This window comes from Symphodus melops (assembly GCF_947650265.1).
Source record: "Symphodus melops genome assembly, chromosome: 17".
Classification (NCBI taxonomy): Eukaryota; Metazoa; Chordata; class Actinopteri; order Labriformes; family Labridae; genus Symphodus; species Symphodus melops.
Genome location: NC_136707.1, coordinates 7,333,245 through 7,354,381, shown reverse-complemented (window position 1 = coordinate 7,354,381; position 21,137 = coordinate 7,333,245). Strand labels below are relative to the sequence as shown.

At 39.6% G+C, this 21,137-nt stretch overlaps 1 protein-coding gene across 2 annotated transcripts in view; it reads right to left on the bottom strand.

Annotated features, from left to right (window-relative positions):
* Positions 1 to 3,441: 3,441 nt before the first annotated feature.
* Positions 3,442 to 21,137, bottom strand: part of asic2 (acid-sensing (proton-gated) ion channel 2) — a 258,681-nt gene continuing 240,985 nt past the window's right edge. For both annotated transcript variants that reach the window (XM_079365344.1, XM_079365343.1), the window contains 7 exons: positions 15,114 to 15,264; positions 14,914 to 14,970; positions 9,067 to 9,220; positions 7,997 to 8,088; positions 6,946 to 7,025; positions 6,236 to 6,304; positions 3,442 to 5,495 (listed from right to left, as the gene is read on the bottom strand). In XM_079365344.1, the coding sequence (XP_079221470.1) occupies positions 5,394 to 5,495; positions 6,236 to 6,304; positions 6,946 to 7,025; positions 7,997 to 8,088; positions 9,067 to 9,220; positions 14,914 to 14,970; positions 15,114 to 15,264 (705 nt within the window). In that variant the 3' untranslated portion in view covers positions 3,442 to 5,393. The remainder of the gene's footprint in view (positions 5,496 to 6,235; positions 6,305 to 6,945; positions 7,026 to 7,996; positions 8,089 to 9,066; positions 9,221 to 14,913; positions 14,971 to 15,113; positions 15,265 to 21,137) is intronic.

Sequence of the window (21,137 nt, the reverse complement as noted above, 5' to 3'; positions counted from 1 at the left end):
ATGAAGAGTATACGCGCATGTGACGCCCGATTAACTATGAGTGTCGAAAAGATTAAATCAAACGGTACAAATCCAGACTGATGTTTTGTTCTTTATCCGATGAGTGTGCTGTCTGTATTGGTGAATCATTCAGATATTCTTACAAAAAAAGAAAGAAAGATTGACATTAAAGCTTCAATTTAGAAATGAAAAATGTGATGTAACTGCTGTGTGATATAAAAAAAAGTAAATATAATCCCAAAATTTACGACATGTAATGTAAATTAATGTCCTCAAAAAGCAAATACCAAATGTAAAAAAAAGCTTGTCATGTTTTTAAATGCGTTTCAATTGTGAGTTACCTCTAGATTAAAGTGAACAGAGAAATGTGGTGAACATATTCATCCTGTTCATCGGGACATGAATAATGGGTTTCATTTAATTTCATGGTAACTCATGAATGTGTTAGGATTATGTTTCTCCAGCACCTAATGCATATAACATTTCTAAGCACAACTTGCAGTTGATATTTTTTCACGTTTACACTTTAACTTCACTCTCAGCATGACCTTCCTATAGATAAGTAGTTGCAAATTAATCTTATTCAAGAATTTCAGATGACAATCTTATGTCAATTATATATCATTTAAAAAAACTAGAATCAGCACCTTGTGATCCTCTGTCTTATTGTGCCAGATGTAATTACAGTCGAATGATGCTTTGCTCGGATATCTCGAATTGGACAGACTGATTGGTGGATTGGGGGACAGAAACATAATGCCTAGGTGTTTATTAAGTGTTTATTTTTTTCCAATAAAAAGCATAACACTTATGGAAAATCTGCGCCCAAAGTAGTGTGCCACAGCCAACAACTTTTGGTTGGTGGAACCAGTGAAGTTGTTGTTATCCTTTCTTACAAACAGAGAAGACAAGAATGTATAATGTGTTGAATGTATAAACTTGAGTTTAAAAGATTGGGATGGTCTTTTGTTTTACACTTCACAGGCGAACCAAGAATCTCAAATTTCCCTGATTCCCCTTTACATAGTAATTTTTTTGTGTTTTTTTATTTATTTAAAAACTATATGTGATCAGAACATGTTGATGAGCATGTTAACAGACTTGTATGGCTATTTTATCTGTTAACAAACTACTGCTCTGACATGTGTAGGTTTAAAAATTCTTGTCCGACTATCACCAGTTTTGTCTGCATGTGTTTGAATTGATTTGCTTCTTTTACATATGAAAGAGGCAAACTGGTGTTAGTAAGTATGCAAAGTATTTTTCTTTCTTTGCCTTATTCAACAATTAGCATCGGAGACAAGTCTTTTGAATTTGTCACACAAATTCGCAAGAGAGAGAAAAGCGTCAAGTGTCAAACATCACTGTGAAGGCTGCCATGAACAAGATGTTTGCTCATATCCCTCCAGAGGAGCTACTTGACGTACAAAAAGATTAATGAAGCTGAAATTCTGTGTCTCCGAATAAAAAAAAGAACCATTATGCAATTATAAAGCAAGTGTCCCATCTTTGAAAATATTTAAAGGCCTGTCTTGAATCCTCACATTTGCCAAATAATGTCAGGTTCATTTCATAGACTAAAGAAAATGACTATTGCAAATCAAAGCCTCAAACTTTTTCACTTCTTGTGTGAGCATATGAAAAAGATCCATGAAACACTTTGAGTCACTACATTATTTGAACTCATTGTTTCAATACTCTTGAGAGTACTTGTGCAACCTTTTCTCTGTGTCAATACCTGATCTAACAGGGGAACCAGTATGTTTGCAATGAGTTACTGCTGCACTGTGGCTGACCTGCAGGCAATTTCTGCTGCCTAAGTATCTGCTAAATGAACTGGGACTGAACTGAGGCTGAACCCCAGCCGGCAGCACCTTCAGACAAGAGTCTCTAGCAGTGAGTGGAATACTGATAAAAGTCAAACAAGGCATGGGTTCATTTTCCAATAAAGTTACTAAAACAATGTTATACTTGAATCTGAAGTAAAACTAAACAGTCCCAAAGCCCACAGTTGATCCATAAATTACCCATGTCAGACGCCTTATTAGGCTGTATTAAGTTAACAAATGTGTTTGCGGGTAAAAGAATAGGCAAGGCACTGTGATTTTGTCCTTGCTGCTTCTGCTGTTGGCTTCTCCTAAGAGCAACAATGCTTAATAAAACCTGACAGACAAACTGAATCATGTCTCAAGCAGATTCTTCCGCTGCTGTAGCGTGACTCCTCCATTGTCCGAGCTGCTGTGCTGTGAATCGCAGAAACACTTCAGCCGATATTAGGAGCATGCATCACGGATGTCAGAGGGGAAATCGCACCTTGCCAAGCAACAGTACATTTGATCCAGCCTGGCTTGCTTATCTTCCAGTTCTTTCTGCAGGATATGTCAGGCCCTTTGTGCCAATTCATTTTCTCTGTTTTCTTTCCAACTCCCACATCTAAAAGTCGAGAATGTCTCTGAGTCAGTTTGTAGCTCGCTGTAAAAACCTCTGAAGAAACGACACATTCACTGAAGAACACTGCGAGGCTACACACTGAAAAACCACGAGGTCAGCTCCAACTCTCTGCTCTTTTTATGTGGAGGCTCAAATCTCTCCGTGCATTTTATTAGATTTGACTATTTATTCAATTGTCCCTGGGCTGTTGCCTTTTTCCTGTTTATTCATTTAAAAGGTAAACTTTTCATTTCGTCTATTTCATTGAAATTCCTCTGAGCTTTGGGCAACACAGCTTTAGAAAGGTAGTCTTTCAACGTGTCAGTTCTCGTCTTTCTTCATTTTTCACACATATGCTCATGAAAATGTCTGGAAAATTTCAGGACAGCCTGTCCCCGATATATCCCTGAGTTGTCTGTTCATGTACGCCCCTCACAGCTACAACTTGCAGACTGATTTTAAACTGCAGAATGTAGTCTTAATGTTTTTCAATCCTTACTGGTAATCCTTACCTCTAAAAACTGATGATTTTCTTCTTATTAAATGTTTACTATATGAGTTTGAGTGTTTTTTGTTGAAACGATGTGTTGCTACTATTCTTGGCCAGATCTATCTTAAAAAAAAGAGATGTCTGATCTCAATGAAACTAACCTGGATAAATAAAGTGGAAATAAAAATAAATACATAAACAGTTGTATATATTTCCTGACAGAGGGAGACGAGGGATGTAGGAGCAAGGAGAAATGGCGGAAATGGAAAAGTCCAAAAAAACAACAATGTGTCAGCCTATGCATGAAACTTTATGTCATAAAACTGCAGTCAACAAGCCAAAATGATAACTTCCAGTCTATACAGACAGCTTTAAGTTAGCATGTTTACACTGGTGCGGATAGTATTATATATTGCATTGTGTTTATTTTACCTTATGTCCTGCTTAAAGCAGTTTGAACTGCCTTAGCCCATCACAAATGAACTTTCCTTGCTCAGACTTGACACACCAGAACACCACAATTGCAAAATAACATTTTAATTTAATCGTTTCACGTTTAAAAACACACACTGTATGCTGCGTCACAAAATGAGAAAATGCTGTTCTGCCGAAACAATTGAGGCCAAAGTAAAGTGACATTGCCACTGAGAGAAGAGAGACAGGTCTTTCTCAGCACTCCCGCAGCTCGGCTGAAGATCGTGTTGGTCTAAAGCTACAACATGACACAGAAGACAGCAGGTTGAACTACAGATGGGAAATCATAATTCAGACAGTCTTACAAAGCACTTGAACTCATTCCTACCTGTGATGTACGTAACCATGATGACAGAGACCATCCTTAGACGATCATAGATGGGAATCAGAAAACTTAGATGCACTAAATCCTCCACATGGTCCCACACACGCTCTTTTGGTGTTAAGCCATATATGTATTTGTACCTGCTGTTTCCAAGGACACTGAAAGTTCAGCTTAACCTGTACTGGAGTGGATTCCTGGTGCTCATACTGTTGCAAAATGTGTTCATTTTTTTAGCATGACATTCAACTCACCTCGGAGTGCTAATGCTTGTTATATAACAGAGTTGTGTCACCAACTGAGAGCTGAAGATTGAGTCACTTCACAAAAGAATGTGACAAATACAGTATGTAGTCACTTTTGGCCCTGGAGTGCTTGTTTTACTGCAGTTCCTTTAAATATGCTCCGCCTCAGGCATGTCTGCACGGTACCCGTTTTTATGAGGAAAAAATACACAGATATTTACATCATAACACCGCAGACCCTGTCATCTTAAAAGAACATCCAGCCTTCGCCTTTTGTAGGTGCTTTTGTTATCCATTTTAAATGATGGGGGTGGTTTAAATTGTCAAGACTGAATGGATTGTTTTCTAGCCGGCAGAATGACTCCATCCTTGATGAAGTGGCTGTCTGAAATATCACCATGAGATTATCTTAATGAAGCAATGGTTACACAACACCGGGGGCATATTCATTTGCTGCAGCGTTTTGTACACGGCTTACTGTCTGGCAAGCAAACAAATTGAGATTCTACCTCACTTAACTGGATGCTGTGTTGAGGTGCATTATACAAAATCCAGTTTTATTTACAGTAAGAGTATGACATCCCGTTAAAGATGCCTCTGGAGAACAGCTTGGCAAACCCATGAGACACAGAGCTAACATGCCTTTTAAGAAACTGATTTAGCTGAAACTGACAGGTGAAAAAATATGCTAACAGAGGGCTGCAAAATGTTCAGATTTGGCTGGGTTTTCAGTAAACAAAGCTAAATCTCCAGGCTTCTTTTGTCCTCAGTGTTGCTCAGACATCACCAATCTCTTGCCCTTTATGATATGTAACTAAGACATGATGAATCTCTCATTAGAGGAGATTTCAAAGGACTTGACATCCTGAACTATGATTTTAAACAACCATATGTTCAATCTGTACATTCGAAGTTCCATTTCCCCTTGGCCTGTGTCACAGGCCTGTCTTGCAGATATGGCACACATGTACAGTGAAGCAACACTGTAGTCCAGCGTATGCATCAGCAAAGAGAGCAAGATAGATTGTTGCATGCAGTTTGGACAGTTCAGAAGCGAGTTTGTACAGTTCATTTGGCAGTGACCGTAAGAAGAATGTGTTTGTTCCATAAATATTCTGCACAGGGACAAACCCCACCCAGTCTCTGAGTTTTTCTTTATGTAGGGCAAACCTCTGGCGCTGGTCTGGCACAACAGTACAGTGCAGGGTGACGGAGAGGGCCGATAAGTCCGGCCGACTGCTCCTTAATCCCCATTAGCGCCTCGAACTGGGCGGTGTGACAGAGCGCAGCACTGTCCTTAGACCAGCCTCTGTTCTTGTCCTTGTCCTTCCTCTGTTTGACGTCCTGCAGGCTGCCCTAATAGAGGATGTAGCGCCACCCAGTGGAGGATGCCTCTGGACATTGGTGGCTCTGACAGGAACAGAGGAGGGCCTCAGCAGGCAATCTCCTCCAGGGTGCCCAGTGTCGTCTGCAGGGGGACTGTCACAGTGTGGCTGATGGTCTCCGAGTGGTTTGCCACTGGGTCACAGGAACTCTGGAAAAAAAAAGATTGAACAACTATTAGCCCAACAAAAAAATTCATCCGAATGGGAAAAGAGTCGTTTGCGGCACTACCTTGGCTTGAGAGCTAACCATTAGCATGCTCAGGTCTACACACAAGACAAGATTTGTATTTTTGGAAGCTGCTTGTCACTCCTACTGTAATATGGAAAATGTACTTTTAATTATTTAGGACACTCTTGTTTTTATGTTAACCAAAATGTCAATGCTATGTAGTGTTAGCATTTCCCCTTAGTCAACAATTCAAGTTTGCATATTAAAATGACCTTAATGTGAAACCTCTGTGCATGAGGAAGACAAAGAAAGACTGATGGGCTCATGATGTAATAAAGTTGACTTTAGTTTAAATTTCTACCAGTAACCAGGTTATTCACTGATGCTATGCTGCAAGCTCAGAATGAATGTCTTATATATCCTTTCAGGTGAGTAAAAGTGAAAATAATAACCTGACACTTCTCAGCCTGACTACTCAGTGTCCATCTCATTCTACTGTATCTTCAGTGATTACTGATTTAACTGATTTCTGATGCTCGAGCACATGCTCGTTGAGGAGGGATTAGTTGCTCCCTGCAGAATTCCTCCTCGCTGCTCGGATACTTGAGAGCACCCTCAAAGAGCAGAGCTTTTTTTCTGCCAAATTGCCATTCGGCTGTCAGTCTGAGATTTCTTTGGTGCCTTTTCCCTAAACAGTGATAGAGACAGTTCAGCTCTTACCACGTCCTCTCCATGACTCTCATCCTCGTCCTCTCTGCTCAGTAAATCCAGTAATCTGTCTTTCACCACCTGCAGGTTCGAGAAAAAAAGGACTTGATTCAGACTGTAATATAATATCTCTATGAGCTCTTCATGTAATTACCAGCTGTACAGGGTCATTCTACTTCACAGTGTAGAGTAATTAGGTGGTAACTGTGGCAAAAAACTGAGGCGCCACAATTATTTCAGCATGAAACCCGTTTGAAGAGGCTTTAGAAGTGCTTATGTCAGTGATGTTAGAGGTTCTTATCCCATTACTCCATTATGGCCATAGAAATGCTTTTTCTGTGTATTTCCAAAACCCTTGGGAAGGTAAGGACTGTTATGTGCTTGTCAAAACCCTGTGCAGCTGAAAGCAGCATGAGGCGTTTTAAAGGACGGACCACAGCAGAGCAAAAGGTAAAGGAAATGTTCCACCCGACAGTCTTTCATCTGATTCAGCTCTGAAATACATCTAGCTGTTATCTGCCTTTGTTTGTATCAGTGACATTGTCTCTGCTATCAGCTCTCATGGCCAAAGCTCTAACTCTTCACTGAAATAAAAACAAAGGATTTTTTAAAAGTTGATTTCACTGACAGAAAACAGCGAGAGCCTTTAGAGGAGTGATGTGTGGGTGTAATTAGATATCATCACAGGGGTTAAAGTGTGAAAACAGAAAACTGAGACAGACCTCATAAGCATAGTCAAACAGCTCCAGGATGGTGAGGATGCTGGCTCCAATGAATAGACCCATCTGACCACCAATATCACCTGTGCAGGGCACACAAACAGAAATGGATAAGACAGGAAATCAGTTTAGTTGCATGGAACATTATGTCAAGGTAGGAAGGAGGAAAAAACACGATTCTGATTGAGCCAGTTGAAGTTGTATAACAGCCCTTTACAAACATTACAGTGGTGATTGTCTATCTCGTGTTCAAAACCACACTGTTTGAAATAATTACCTGAAGTTAAGAGAGTTAAAAATGGATGAAACGCTGACCTTAAGTACATGTTAAGACAATTAGGTAAGATGTGCAATCCAATTGGTATTCCAGAATTTGAGGGCAGAAAATGAGCAAATGTGTAGATGGTTGTCTATTTCACGATACTGTTTTATGATGGCTTTCAAAATCAACACCTGAATCCACTATTTGTCCCAAACAGGTCAGAATCAGTGAAATGTAACGGCCTGGAAGAGGAGCTTCTCAAACTAAGGCCCCTCACTCTACTGATATTAATAGTTTAGTCTGGTATGTGAACTGTAACAGTCCCAGAAGCCTGAGTGTTTTTATTCAATCTGTATACTTTCTGTTCAGAAGCGCCACATTAAATATAGATGTTAAAGTGCATTAAATATAGATGTTATTGTGCAAAAGGTTAGTCAAAACTATATATAAAATATTAACAGGTGTGAAACAAGCTCGGGCCCGTAATTTTTTTTTAGAACCTGTCAAGTCTGAGTCAGGCGCAACATTTTTGATATAGTAATTTCTGATTCATGCAATAAAATGTCCCGTTCTTACATTCAGGTACATTTACTTGGAAATTCAAAGGGGCTACAGCTAAGTCATGCCCATTAGATTGACCAAAAAAAACATCACTGCTTCACTATATAACCATAGAAGTGACATTAACATGTGAAGTGTTTCCTGCTTGCTAGTGTTCTCCCCATGAATCAACGCATACATTTCTGAGTAGCATGGCTGTGGCTAACAAGATTCACGCTACGTTAAACTCACCCAGCAGTCCTGCCACCTCGTAGGCTTTCTTCTGCTCAATGGTCTCATAGTTCAAAGCCTCAAAGAACACATCCAGAACCAAGATGTTGTCTCTGCAGATGACAAAACAAGACATTAGTCTTAACGAATGCCACATCAGTCACAGAACACTTGGCAGGCAACACAATCAAACGCTGTCCATCCATTTCACACAGAGCTGGGCATCATGGGAAAACAACCACTGTGTGGGAGGACAACACACTTGCTGCAGAGCCAGACGAAAGCTTTTCTTTGAAAAGACTTTAGGAAACAATGTGGGGCTTTGTGGTTACTGCTGTTCAGATTGCACCCTCATTATCTCTGTGGTGAGTTTGCATGTTCTCTAAATTAATGTTTTCTCAGAGGGTGCTCAGCTTTCCTCTGCAGCAGGTTGATTGGAGAATCTAAATCATGGATAAGGATGAATGTCAGTGTTAAGTGCTCAAATGCTGTTAACAACATCAGCTGCTTCCTCTGAGCCTGATTTGCAAATGGTTCTTCATTTTCTGTATAAAATACATAAAAGCAACTATGAAGAAAAAAAATCAATCAATTCTGATACTTCCTCATAAAAACTGAGGATTTTTTGTTGTGTCATTTATGGCTTTGAATACAAAACTGAACTCAATAATGAGAATATAAATAGTCCCTACAAACGTCGACGATTTAACCTGCAATCATCGAAAAAGATCATTGCTTTGGTTAATACATGTCATTTTATTGTAAAGTTATGTTATTAGCACTTCATCTATCATACACAGCTGGACCAGAGCATTGTTTGCAAATCAAGAGTTAAAAAAATTCTAACAAACAGGGGCACTGGTGGCGCAGTGTTCAGTGCGCGCGTCCCCATATTTGGCATGTCAGTCCCACTTTCTCTCCCTGGTTTCTGTCCACTGTCCTATCGCTCCAATGACGGCACAAAAAGCCCAAGAAATTTTTAAAAAAAACAAACAAAAAAATTCAAACAAACAAAAAGAACAGGTGTATTTAGTCTCGCTGGAGGGCGACCAGAGTGAATAACACCAACCCATGCAGCTGGGGCTACTTACGTGATGTACTTCTCCGACTTGTTGAACTTCTTCTGCAGGTAGCGGGCGGACGTCTTGCTCGGGATCTTGACCATGGACAGCTCCTTGTTGTAGCGGGTCATGTTGCATGGCGTCCTGCACATGCAGTTGCTGCTCTCCACAGCCGACAGTTTAGCTTCACACAGGAGAGGAGGCGGAAGGGGAGAGGGGGTTAAATGTGAAATAAGAGACTTTACTTAGCATTCGACATAAGAAGACACCCAGATTGATGAGAAAAACAAATCCAAGTTGAGATTCCAACAGTAGTTTCCTGAATACACAGCTACTGCTTTGTTTAAGTTTCTCACATAGTTCATTTTACCCTGCTGGAAATCTGAGAACTTCGATGCACTGTTATGAGTTTGTGCCTTTTATATCCATCCATCCATCCATCCATCCATCCATCCATACATACATACATACATACATACATATGGTGACACACACACACACACACACACACACACACACACATCAGTGGCCACACACATATCAGTGGCCTCCAGTTCTCCAGTTTAAACCCAAACTGGGTTAATAAAAAAAAAATATCTATAAAGTCATGAACAAGGTTCATCAGCAAAGAGCAAACAAACAGAACTTGACACCTCATGAAACACTTAATGAGATGATAATAGTCTTTACTGACTCTGTTCGTCATAATGACACAGGAGGAGGATGTCAAGTCCTTTAAACAATGTTATTTGCATAATTAGTCCTTCATTTATATTCAGAGGCAACAATCCCAGATATTATTAGAGTCATGACTTTAAGAGGTTAAGAACCACTGAGTTTTTAATTTGGTGTTTTAAGTGCATTCATTCCAGCCGTGTATCAATGCTTTCTTGCAGGATGAAGCTCAATGGGTTCATGGGTGTAAACAGGCTTTAAGATTCTGTCACTTGAGCTCAGTTTCAGGTTCATCCGTCTTCCGAGAGCCGCAGAAACAAACTCCTGACCTCACTTATACTATACCTAAAAAAAACACAGGGACAGAACTGCACATTTGGTACTATTCATAGTGCGTCCTAACAGCAACATAAGTCAGAGTGATTGTCAAAGTCACAGTGGGGAGAGCATGTAAAGCCCCAAACACAAACAAGCCCTGAAGCAGCCTCTGTGAAACAGCCTTTACCCTGACAGAGACAAAGTCCTGATGCAGAACTGACGGGCTCTGTACACAGCTCCGCTTTGGCAGTTTGACTCAGAGAAAGAAAGAAAAAAAGGAACATGTACTGGATGATTTCGTGTTAAGCTCACAGCCTCCATATACTGTAGCCTCGGCATAACAACAACATCTCTCACAGTGATGGTAACGCTAAGCGACACTACCATTTCAAATATAGCTCTGTCAAGATCTTCTCAGGCACTGAGGCTGCTCGCACTCCTCACAAATCACTCTCTTAAGCAGAAGTTTGGATTTATAAAGTTTAAACAGACCTTTTTTTTTTCTTTTCTAAAGCGATAGTCAACTTCATATTCTCAATACTGAAAACTTCTCTGTTTGGATTTAAAAGTCTTACTCAAATTTCAGATCCTGCACTGCTTATTCTCTAAATGAAAAGAAGAAAGTCAACCGTATTAGGCTTATTTCTCAGGGAGACAGCTCAGAGGTGGCCCAGCAGATCACAGAGCATGGGGCTGCAATCCCCCTGTGGTGCACTAATAGCCTGCGAGGCCACACAGTCACGTAATTGCCGGGGAAAATTCAATGTGGCTTCTCAGTGGTCTCTTATTTTTATTCAAATGAGACTTTATTGGATACACGGGAGCAAGGCCTGCTGCATTCAAATGATTGATTTCCTTCTCAGAACCTCTCACATTTGTCCATCGACCTCACTCTTTTTTTCTCCCACGCATTATAATCTAAAAGACCAAATTACCATAATTCACTTTCTCCTGATAACTTTTCTAGTTTTCTAAATGTTGCAGCAAAACTAGCTGATGTTACAAACTGATAACAGTTCTAGAATCATATTTTCTGTCAAGCAAACAACTTTAACATCCTATTTCAGCAACTTTTGAGTAGGTTAAATGTTCTTTTAAGCAGCTCCACCCTCATTTATCAATCCTTTTCTGTCTGGGTGTGTAATTAAAAACCAGCAAAACAAGAAAGCAATTTGTTCTCAGCTAACAGATGCAGCTGTCCCATATTAATAAATATTTCCAGTTAAGCCTCCAAAATTTGAACGACACGGACAAAGAGAAAGAAAAGCCAATCAAAACTTTGCTGTGAAATCTTCTCTGGAGGATTCAGCAAATTGGCAAGGAGTTCAAAATGAGAATTCATTTGCATTCAATGATCCAAGCTGTGTGTGTGTGTGTGTGTGTGTGTGTGTGTGTGTGTGTGTGTGTGTGTGTGTGTGTGTGTGTGTGTGTGTGTGTGTGTGTGTGTGTGTGTGTGTGTGTGTGTATGTTTATAAATGTGTGTGATTGTGAATGCTTTACTGTTGCAAAATTGAAGCCAATTACAGCAAACAAAGAGGTGTCTGTTATAAACACTGAAGCCTTATTTAGGGTAATGTGTGTTTTTGGATGCATGTTAAAAACATATTGCTGAGTTACCCAGTATGTCTTTATGCCCCCCTTAGCCTGCAGCCTTGTAGTTGATTGTCTGGAAGTTGTGTTGTCCTTGGCTATTTGTTTTATTTATTTTTTTGCTGTGCTTTTTTTTGGCTTACCAGAAATAAATGTGTCCTCAAGGAGGGGGCTGAGCACAGAGAGAGATGGGTGTGTGAGGATAAAAAGTTTTCTGATGTTGCTGCAACTCCCATTGGACACCAGCTGAGGTAGATAAGGTCAAAGGATACTTAGCGTGCCTTTGAAACAAATAATTGTTAATCTATTATTCATGTTGTTACTGTGTTTGGTCTTTGATGTATCAAAATGAAAGCAAAAAACAAAAAAAAGGTTTTTGACAAACAGTGCATTACCAAATTGTACCAAGTATGTTGAAATATTCATTGCTATACAAGAGGTCCAGAGAAATGTGGAACTCTTAAAGCTCTTGTTTGATTTACCTCAGCTTTAAACTTCTATCTTTGTCATATCTGACAGTAGAAGTAAGAGGACTTTCCTTCAAAAAAGTTCTTCACAAGTCAGATTTTTTTTTTTTTGCAATATTTTCAAACAGAAAAAGGCAGACAACACATGCACACCACTTATTCAGTGGTTAAAAACTACTACATGTGATGCATTATTCATAACACTATGGCTCCCAAATATACTGTATAATTTATCTATGTGCTATATGCATCACAGAGCACGTTTATCATGCAAATGATAACTGCGCTAATGGACTTGAGCTTATACTTAAAGCTTTTCTAGTCTTCAGTCAACTCAAAGCACTTTTACTCTTCACGTCATACCAACTCATTAACACTCATTCACACACTGATGGCAGTGGACCATCAGAAGTAACTAATCCCTTCCATGCACATTTGTACGCCCCCCACTGAAGCAGCAAGAGCGATTCGGGGTGATTTTCCCAAGGACACAGACATGTTGCAGAAGCTGGGGATTGAACCCTCAACCTTCCAATTGAGAGACAACTGGCTCTACCAACTGTGGAATAAATGGGAATTAGAGTGGAGCAAATTAGAAGTTTAGCATCGGAAAAAAACTGCCTTGCTCCAGGAACCTGGAATTAATCAGATTGTAGATATTAGACTGGGTTCAAACTTCTATGTGTGTACTATTTTTAATAGAGCCAGTTAAAAATCTTTATGGCTCTGATATTAAAATATACACTTTTTTTTTTTTAAGTAAAAGTGATGAATGTCAGATTAACACAAACCAGAGGAAAAGTGAATTTGGAATATTTTGGTTTAAAATTCAGTGCAACAGGTTAACAATAGTTATAATATATAAGGTAATGCAAAACAAATGTTTAAGCTGCAGTATGCTTGCACTAGACTTCTCCCTCATTGTGTTTAGAATCTTTACTTTGTGATTCCTACTGGACTTCCTGAACAGAGGACAACCACTGAGCAGTGGCTGTGATAATCATGTTCAATAAATTGTGTTTCACAGAAGGCCTACAGTTTAATGACAGTTCTTGTTGTGTCATACTGAAATAAAGAAGACTGCTGAGGGTGTAGAGAAAACGCAAGCTGACTCTTTTCCCATATCTTGTTGTATTGTTACATTTTTTGAGGTGGAGCAGCGTAGCTGAAGGCATCATCTCAGGGGCCAAATACATCAACCACCAAAACTCTGTTTAAGACGGAAATCTTTTGCTCGTGTCCAGAGGGGTAAAAAATGCCACAGTGCAGAGTTGTCTTTGTGGATGTAGAGCATGTTCTGGTGGCAGCTAAGTGAAAGGTGTGGTGGTCTGTCTGATGGGGTCCAGGCACCGTCATAAGTCACACAGTGCTGTTCCCTCCCCCTCACCAACAACGTGCGTCAACGTGCAACCATGCGGACTGACTGGTAAAAATATGACTCAGCAAGCGTCTCCTGCTTGTTGTTTGCAAACTGTTTGCATGTGGAATATGTGTCTGTCAACTGCTACTCTTGACTTTTTACAACAGGGACATGTGGAGACATGTCATCTATATGTATTAGGTGATGGTCATAACATGGTTTGAGTTTTTGAAGATCAGTGTAAGTGGGCCATCCCACAGATTCATTATTAATACATAATATAATAGCCTCTCCTCTGAGGTTAAAACATGTATTGTTAACACATTTATAAGAAGTGTTAATTGATGGCCTCTTGGCAGTTTTTAAATCTGGCCCTTTAACAAAAAAATCATTAAATAGGCTGAGAGAAGGAGAATCGACAAATGCCAAAGAACTCCTGAAAGGCACTCTTTAATGCCAGCTTTAGGTTTGTCTGCTTTGGGCCACATTAGAAACACTGCAGTACAAAACTGTGAACTCGTTAGGAAGAGAATCCCTTGCCTCTGTGGATTTAGATCACTTTTTAAGTCACGAAAACACATTCATTCTTTTTTCCAGGTGATTCATTTAAATTCGTCTTACACACTGGTCCTTCCATAAGATATTTAAATACAAGAAACGGATGGAAAAAGTTTTATGACCTGCTTTGGAAGGCTTACTATTGGATTTTTAAACACGTATCAAGAAATATGATTTCGATAAAATCACTAAAAGAAGCTGTCTATTTTCACTTTCATGACATTTTCTCTCAGGTCTGCTTTAGAGCAGCTTCATCAAAAGGCAAAACAAAGACATCTGATTGATATCTCAAAAAAGCTGGACCATCTAACTTTAAAATCAATGTCACAGCGTTATACCGTATCATATATAGATCTTGAATTTTAAAGCATGGAGATAAAGTCTTCCAAAAACTCTCCCCTGCCTGTATAATCTACCGGCTATAAATCAGAGCGTCCATCCGTTAAATTGAACTCTAACACTGTGTTCCCCATCTGCTCTGACTCTGTTACACACACATGATGAGTCCTTCACACATCAGGTCATATACTGAGATGAAGCCTGTCTTCTTGATGAATCAGAAGGTAGAGTAACGACACACTCACTTTCCCCTATGTATTAAACACTCTTAAAGTGCTGCAGCCTAATGGAAGACTACTTATGTCTCTATAGAGTGTATGTGCTAAACGACTCCTTGACTTCTATAAATGAGAGCCTGTTCCAGAAGAGGTTTTCTTATTATAGTGCTTTAGGATTCATTTATGACACTCTATACTTTAGCTGTCTCAAGCTTGATCATCAGCTGTTTTTAGCATTTAAACTTGCTATCAACAGGAAAATAATTCAGCCTGACCCTTTCAGAGGCGAATAATGAAAGGTAAAGCAGGAAATAAAAGATGTGCATGTGTGTATATGTGTATGCAGACTCACCAAGGGCAGGCTCAGCACAGTCTTTATACTGCTCAGGTGTGCAGTACGAGGCATCACCTAGGAGCAGTTTGAAAGAAATACATTAGAAAGAAGATAAAGTGTAAACAGTTGGACAAAGTGTGAGGCGTACCAACACTTGTCAATGTCAAGGTGAGGTTTCACAGAGCATTGTTTTTATGCTGACCAGTCAGGGCGCTTACCAGGCATGTGCACCATCCTGCAGTTACAATTCTCGACAATGTAGCGTGTTTCACAGTCGATCCTGCAGGCGGTTACACTGTAGACCTGGAAAAAGCCCGACTCCAGAGCCTTGGACTCGCACTCTCCCCACGGAGGAGGCAGGTAGGTCAGCTGCAGGTGAGAGAGAAGGTGTCAGGGTTAGACAGGAGATGTCAGCTGTGTCCACTGTGCAAAGAAAGCAAATTTGACATTTTAAGAGCACATGCAATTTAATACCTTTTTTCAAGGTCCTATCAATTAAAGAGTGACAGACAAACGTTTAAAGGCGAGCGCTTACATTTACATTTTGATATTACCGTCTATCCAGCCCTTTCACTCTGTAGACTGCTATGATAGTAATTGTTAATCACAGCTAGTCATGCCATTAAGCATACATTTTCATGTCAACTTGAATTTGAATGGGATTTAACTGAATGAAATTTAGCTATATTGTAAAAGACTTCAGCTTGTGATCCATTGGAAGTCAAAAAGGTAAAATATATTGTGCCAGTTCTGAGTTTCCCTTCATGAAATGTCATCTTCTTTAACTTTACTCTGCTACATTTCATAGTAAAATCATATACTTTTAACACACAAAGTTACTTTACAACTCAGTCTGAACGCAGATGCATGGAGTAGTAGTGTAGTTACTTCAGAGAGGCAGAAGCCTGGTGCCTACAGTCATTACAGCCCTCAATAAAAATCCACCTCAGTCCCAATCCCCGGTCCCCCCATAACCATATGCACTGTTTGTCCTGTCACTGTATGTCCTGTTGTCCCACATGTATCTCCCTGTGTTCACCCTCTGTCTGTGCGCTGCCCTTAAAACTGTATACTGGTGAAAAAGAATTTCCCCTCGGGGACAATAAAATAAAAAGTCAAAAGTCATACAGATTTTAAAAAACCATGAAGAATTGGGTTAGGACTTGACAAGCCAAGGCTTCTTCCTATCCCTTTTCAAACGAGTCAAATTCTTACTATATTGAAATTGGCTTTTTTGTTTTTCCATTTATTTTCATGTATTTTTAATTGTTCAAAAGAAAGAAAGGTGTGCAGTACGAGGCATCACCTAGGAGCACCTGAAAGAACATGCCAACATGTTTCCGCCATGCTGTCCTTCGTCAGGAAACCTGCCTTAGATTATTTTACAACTTTATGATTCTACATTACAAAAACAATAAACTGTAATGCATGCTGTAAAACTATCCAATTGGATAAAGCAGTGATAACTAGATCTTGGCCATTTACAGCTTACATGTTAATACATCAGCAATAATCATACCGTATTAATGCAGACAAACGTATAGTTTCTAAACGTGCATAATTTGTGATATAACTCTGTATTTCTACACCATGGTTGCTTTTTCCAGATAATTCAAATGTTTAAGTCTGACAAAAAAGAAAACCAAACATGAGGTTTTTGGTTATCAAATGTGAGTGGGTTTGAAGTAAAAATGACTTTAAAGCAGGGAAACCATCTTAAAAAGTGATTCATTCGTGCAGATAAAGAAAAGAAACTGTAATTTCAAACCACAAATTAAACAGAGATACTTAAAATCATAGGCTAATTCTTACATATACGATATTATGACACGTTTGAAAAAAAAAAACAGGAGCCATCAACATGGATTACCACACAAAAATGGATTCATTTACAGAGATATCTTATTTAATGAATGAAAACATTGGCCTCACACCTTTTAGAATTGATACTGAAAAATGTTTCTTTCATTTGCAGATGTCCTGCCTCATACAAACAGACAATCCCTGTATTAGTTCCAAAATGTGGACAGATCCTGACATCCTTATTTTTGAATCCCAGCCAGGCCACACAGGAGCCTCCCATCAGACCAGGCAGTGCAACAAACAGTTCAACAGATAGCCAGACTCTGTTTGAGAAATCCCACAAAGCCTGGCAACGGAAGCACAAAAAACCCCAAATGTGTTCCTCCTGCTCCTGTCGCTCTGAGAATGGGACAGCAGATGAGGGACGAGAGACCCGGCTGGGCTTTGTGGAGGCCCATCTGCTCCACAACACAGGCAGCAATATCTGGCTGTGCTCTCGGCTTCCATCACCCACCATCCCTCTGTTCCCCTCATTGTCATCAGCCTTTTTTGGGGGATGAGGCAAAACACAACAACCTGCTAGGTGAAACGTGGAATTAGTTTGCTAGTACAGACAGATCTATCTGGATTATTGTATCCGGGCTTCCAGAAGGTTTGATTCAGTCTGCAGACATAATTACTTTATGCATAAATCAATCCACCTTTATTCATATCCTAGTGCTTTCTCACTCGCACAAAACTACAAATATCCTGAACAATTTGGAAAAATTTCTGACTTTTTCCTCCCAGCCTTCTAATATATTTTCTACATGTAGTCTGGGTGAGCTGATGTTTGAATCCTGCAGAGATACTCCCTGCAAATGAAGAGGTGGTGACATTTACACTCTCCACCTGCAAGGCCATAGACTGTATGCACTCGGACGGTTATTTTTCTTGTTTGCCGGAACGTTTAGTTTTGTATGTTTTGTTATTTTGTAGATATTGAGACTCGGTCAAACTACACACAGCATTAATATAAAGGCAAAAATTCTCATAATAGCATCATATTGCTAACTGTTGCTTCGTCTGCCACTTCTGCGTCGTTTGTTTTTTGTCTTGCTACCTGATCAGTGTACACCTCTCTCAATGCATGCATCAAACGAGGGCATCTCTCACAGTTGTCGTAGTGTCCTGACTGCAGTTGACAAAAATATGACAGTATACCGTCACTCGCGACACACATAGCAAATGCCTCCCTGTTGTTCTCATCAGACATGGCCAACATTAGCCAGTTAAAATAAAGAAAAAGAAAACTAGAGCAGAGAGAAATAAAATAGGAACATCAAAGGTCCTTCCACAGACGCAGGGAAATGTTTTCACATAAGTGTCATGTTTGACACTTATTCAGAGTGATTCTAAAAGAGCTGGAAAAACAAAACATTTGCTTTGAGTTAAGACTGTTTTGGCATGTGTGATATAGTATAGCTTGGTAAGTGGTAAAATTTTTATTATGCTGTTCTTATGACTATTTAAACTGAATGTGAAATGTAGAACTGGGGATGAAGTTACAGTGTGTTTACATATATTTCACAGTGGGGGATGCAATTCCAACATGACTGATGCACAACCGTGCAGTGTACATCAGGCTTAAGTGGTTTATATGTTGGCCTGGGGTGAAGGAGTCAAACTCCTGCCTGAATAATTATCCCAGACCACCCCTGGGTGAAGCTATGTAACGAATTTACGATATAATTAATTCTAAGCACCAATATGATAACATGTTAACAAGACCCAATACTCTACAAAATTCACAAAATGAACAGGTCAGTGGAGCTGTCAGTCCAATGAATTCTTTAATACACCCATATTCCTGAGAAGGAGTCCAATCACTAATCATTGTATGCGTGTACAGTGCCTTTAAAACCTGCATTCTGTGTAATTACCAGAAAAGGGAAACTCCAGGGGTTAAAAAAGGGGGTGATACTAAGAAACCAGATGAGAAAATGAAGCTACAAGTAACTTGCATAATTTCTTACCCAATGAGTAAACATTTAATAACTGGCTATACAGGCTATACAATTGCTACTTTGAGTTGTGTTCTATACATCATGGAGGTCAGTTTATCATTGTTGGGCCATGAGAGTAAAGCAGGATTATGTTTTAGTGCACAGTTGCTACAATGATTGCCTGTAAACCAGGAGGGAGACAGAGGAAGACGTATCCAACAACTCATCTAAATATGGTCACTTCTGGTGAGGACATTAGGAGGCAATCCTATTGAACAAATTCAAAAGAGGTGTTCGTGAACCAGTGGACGAAGTTGGCAACAGCCACTTCTTATATTACAGTCTATGGTTCCAAGTGATTTCTGCACACACCTCTCATGTCTTCATTGGTAATAAAACATGCTGCCCTGGATGCTAGCAGCAGAACAACTAATGAATACTGACATGCAGGTGCTATTAATTTAGTTATGGCTATTGAGAGACAATCCTTAACCTTTACAATCACCTTCAAACCTCAGCTAATCTTCACCTCAAGCCTAATCAGTCAGCTGAGGCTCATTCCAGATCTGATTATTCCTCAGTAATCAGATAATCCAAGGTGCTCAATATCACTTTTCACTGAGTTGAGACCTGCTGACCTGATTATGTTCTATCTAATAAGAGCTGAGACCTGTGCCCACTCTCAGTGTGCTATTAATCAATGTACCATTCCCCTGTCAGACCCGGGCTTCGCTTTAATTAGGCATTACAACTTTGTCAGCAGGGGGACATTGTTGAAAAAGAGTTGGATTTGTGAACTGGATGGCTTTTTAATAAGGTCGTGGTATAAGGGCTGGTTGGGGGTACTAAAGAGAAACCTCATCATCAAAGTAGTAGAGAAGCTCATCAACACATTTTCGAAATGTTCTTCCTGCTGTGTTATTTCACCTCAGTTTTTGGCAGCAGAGAGCTAGACAGAAATGGATAGAGCCTGAGCTTGAAGTAGGAGTCCGATAAATGGATCATAGTATAAAAGATTGGAAAGAATTACCTTCTCAAACACTCAACCTAAAAGCTTCTATCAAATGTGTCAGATGGGGAATTTCAAATTCAGGGACTACATTCTAAACTTCCTGTCCCTGTTAAAAGTCTATGTAGAGCCTTTATTACAGATGCCGTTTACTTCGTGCTTTAAGCCTGCTTATTCGACACATTTTCCAATGGGATCTATTAAGATCTACAAATCACCAGTTTATTAACATACAAAACATAAAGGCAGCATCCCAAATCTCTGGCCCATATACCCCATCCAATCATCATAAAAGTGATTGCTTGAGACACATTTGAAAGTGTACTCCAGCTTTGTTCTGGAGAAAAAGAGATCGGTGGGTACATCTCACAGCAGGAGGGGTTTTACCTGAAACAAAGTGTAGCGCTGCATTAATTAGCTGGTACTAAGTTTGCTGTGTGGCCCACTGTACGTCCTTGTAGAGAGGGGCAGTGTTTTCGCAGCAGGCAAACAGACAAAGTCCTGCTTTACCCTGCCAGTCACAGAACTGGGCTGACGGATGTGCTGCGACAGAAACCCTGAAGGCTCATTACCCAGGAGGCCTCACCACCGCTGGATAGATCTCCTCATCTCCTTCCTGCCTACCGCTGAGGTGACTCAGTGTGTTGCAGCACCATGCTGAGCCGCGCTGTGAACAGTCGAGCTTTCAGTTTAAATGAAAATTCACTTTGCTGACGAAATGTTCTTACACTTCATGCTGCACTCCATTTTTAGAAACTGTAATTTAAACTCACTCCATAAATATGTATCTCCTAAAGAATTACAGAGTAACCTTGGATCAATTTGCTTTTCTAAAAAGAGAAAACAGTAATCAAGAATTTTTCTGGACTTATTAAGACCTTGTTTGCTTCTTTGTGTGTTTTTTATTTTTTATTTTATTACGTTTTAGCTAATGTGCAATTATCACAAATACAAGGATGTATAGTAAGTAGTTTTCATAATTTTTTCAAAAATCTTTCTCCAGAAATATCAAGTTCTTCTCCTCAGCTACCCTGGTCACAGTCACCAGCTTCTTGTTGAAAATTACCAGGCATGATAGGAGGAAAATATTAGAGCTACTATTACATTATTCAATAATGCCATATCAGTTTGAACTGTAAGATATATTTGTGAAGTGAGTATACAGAGAAATAACATCTGTAGGTGGAAACTTAACAGGTCCAAAAAAGAAGTAAATGAAGGACCTATTAACTAGTACCTCATATAGCCCCACTTCAGAAAGCTCAAGTCCCTCTGTTTAATAAAAAAAAAAAAAAAAAAGCTTCACTTGAAGGGAAGAAAAAAAAGACACGGGTAGAGAAACATCGACAATGAAAGATTTAACTCGTAACCTTGGTTAAACAGACACGACTGAGAGGAGTCACAGTACAAAGATGTTCAGTTGGCAGAATAGACACAACGGCCCC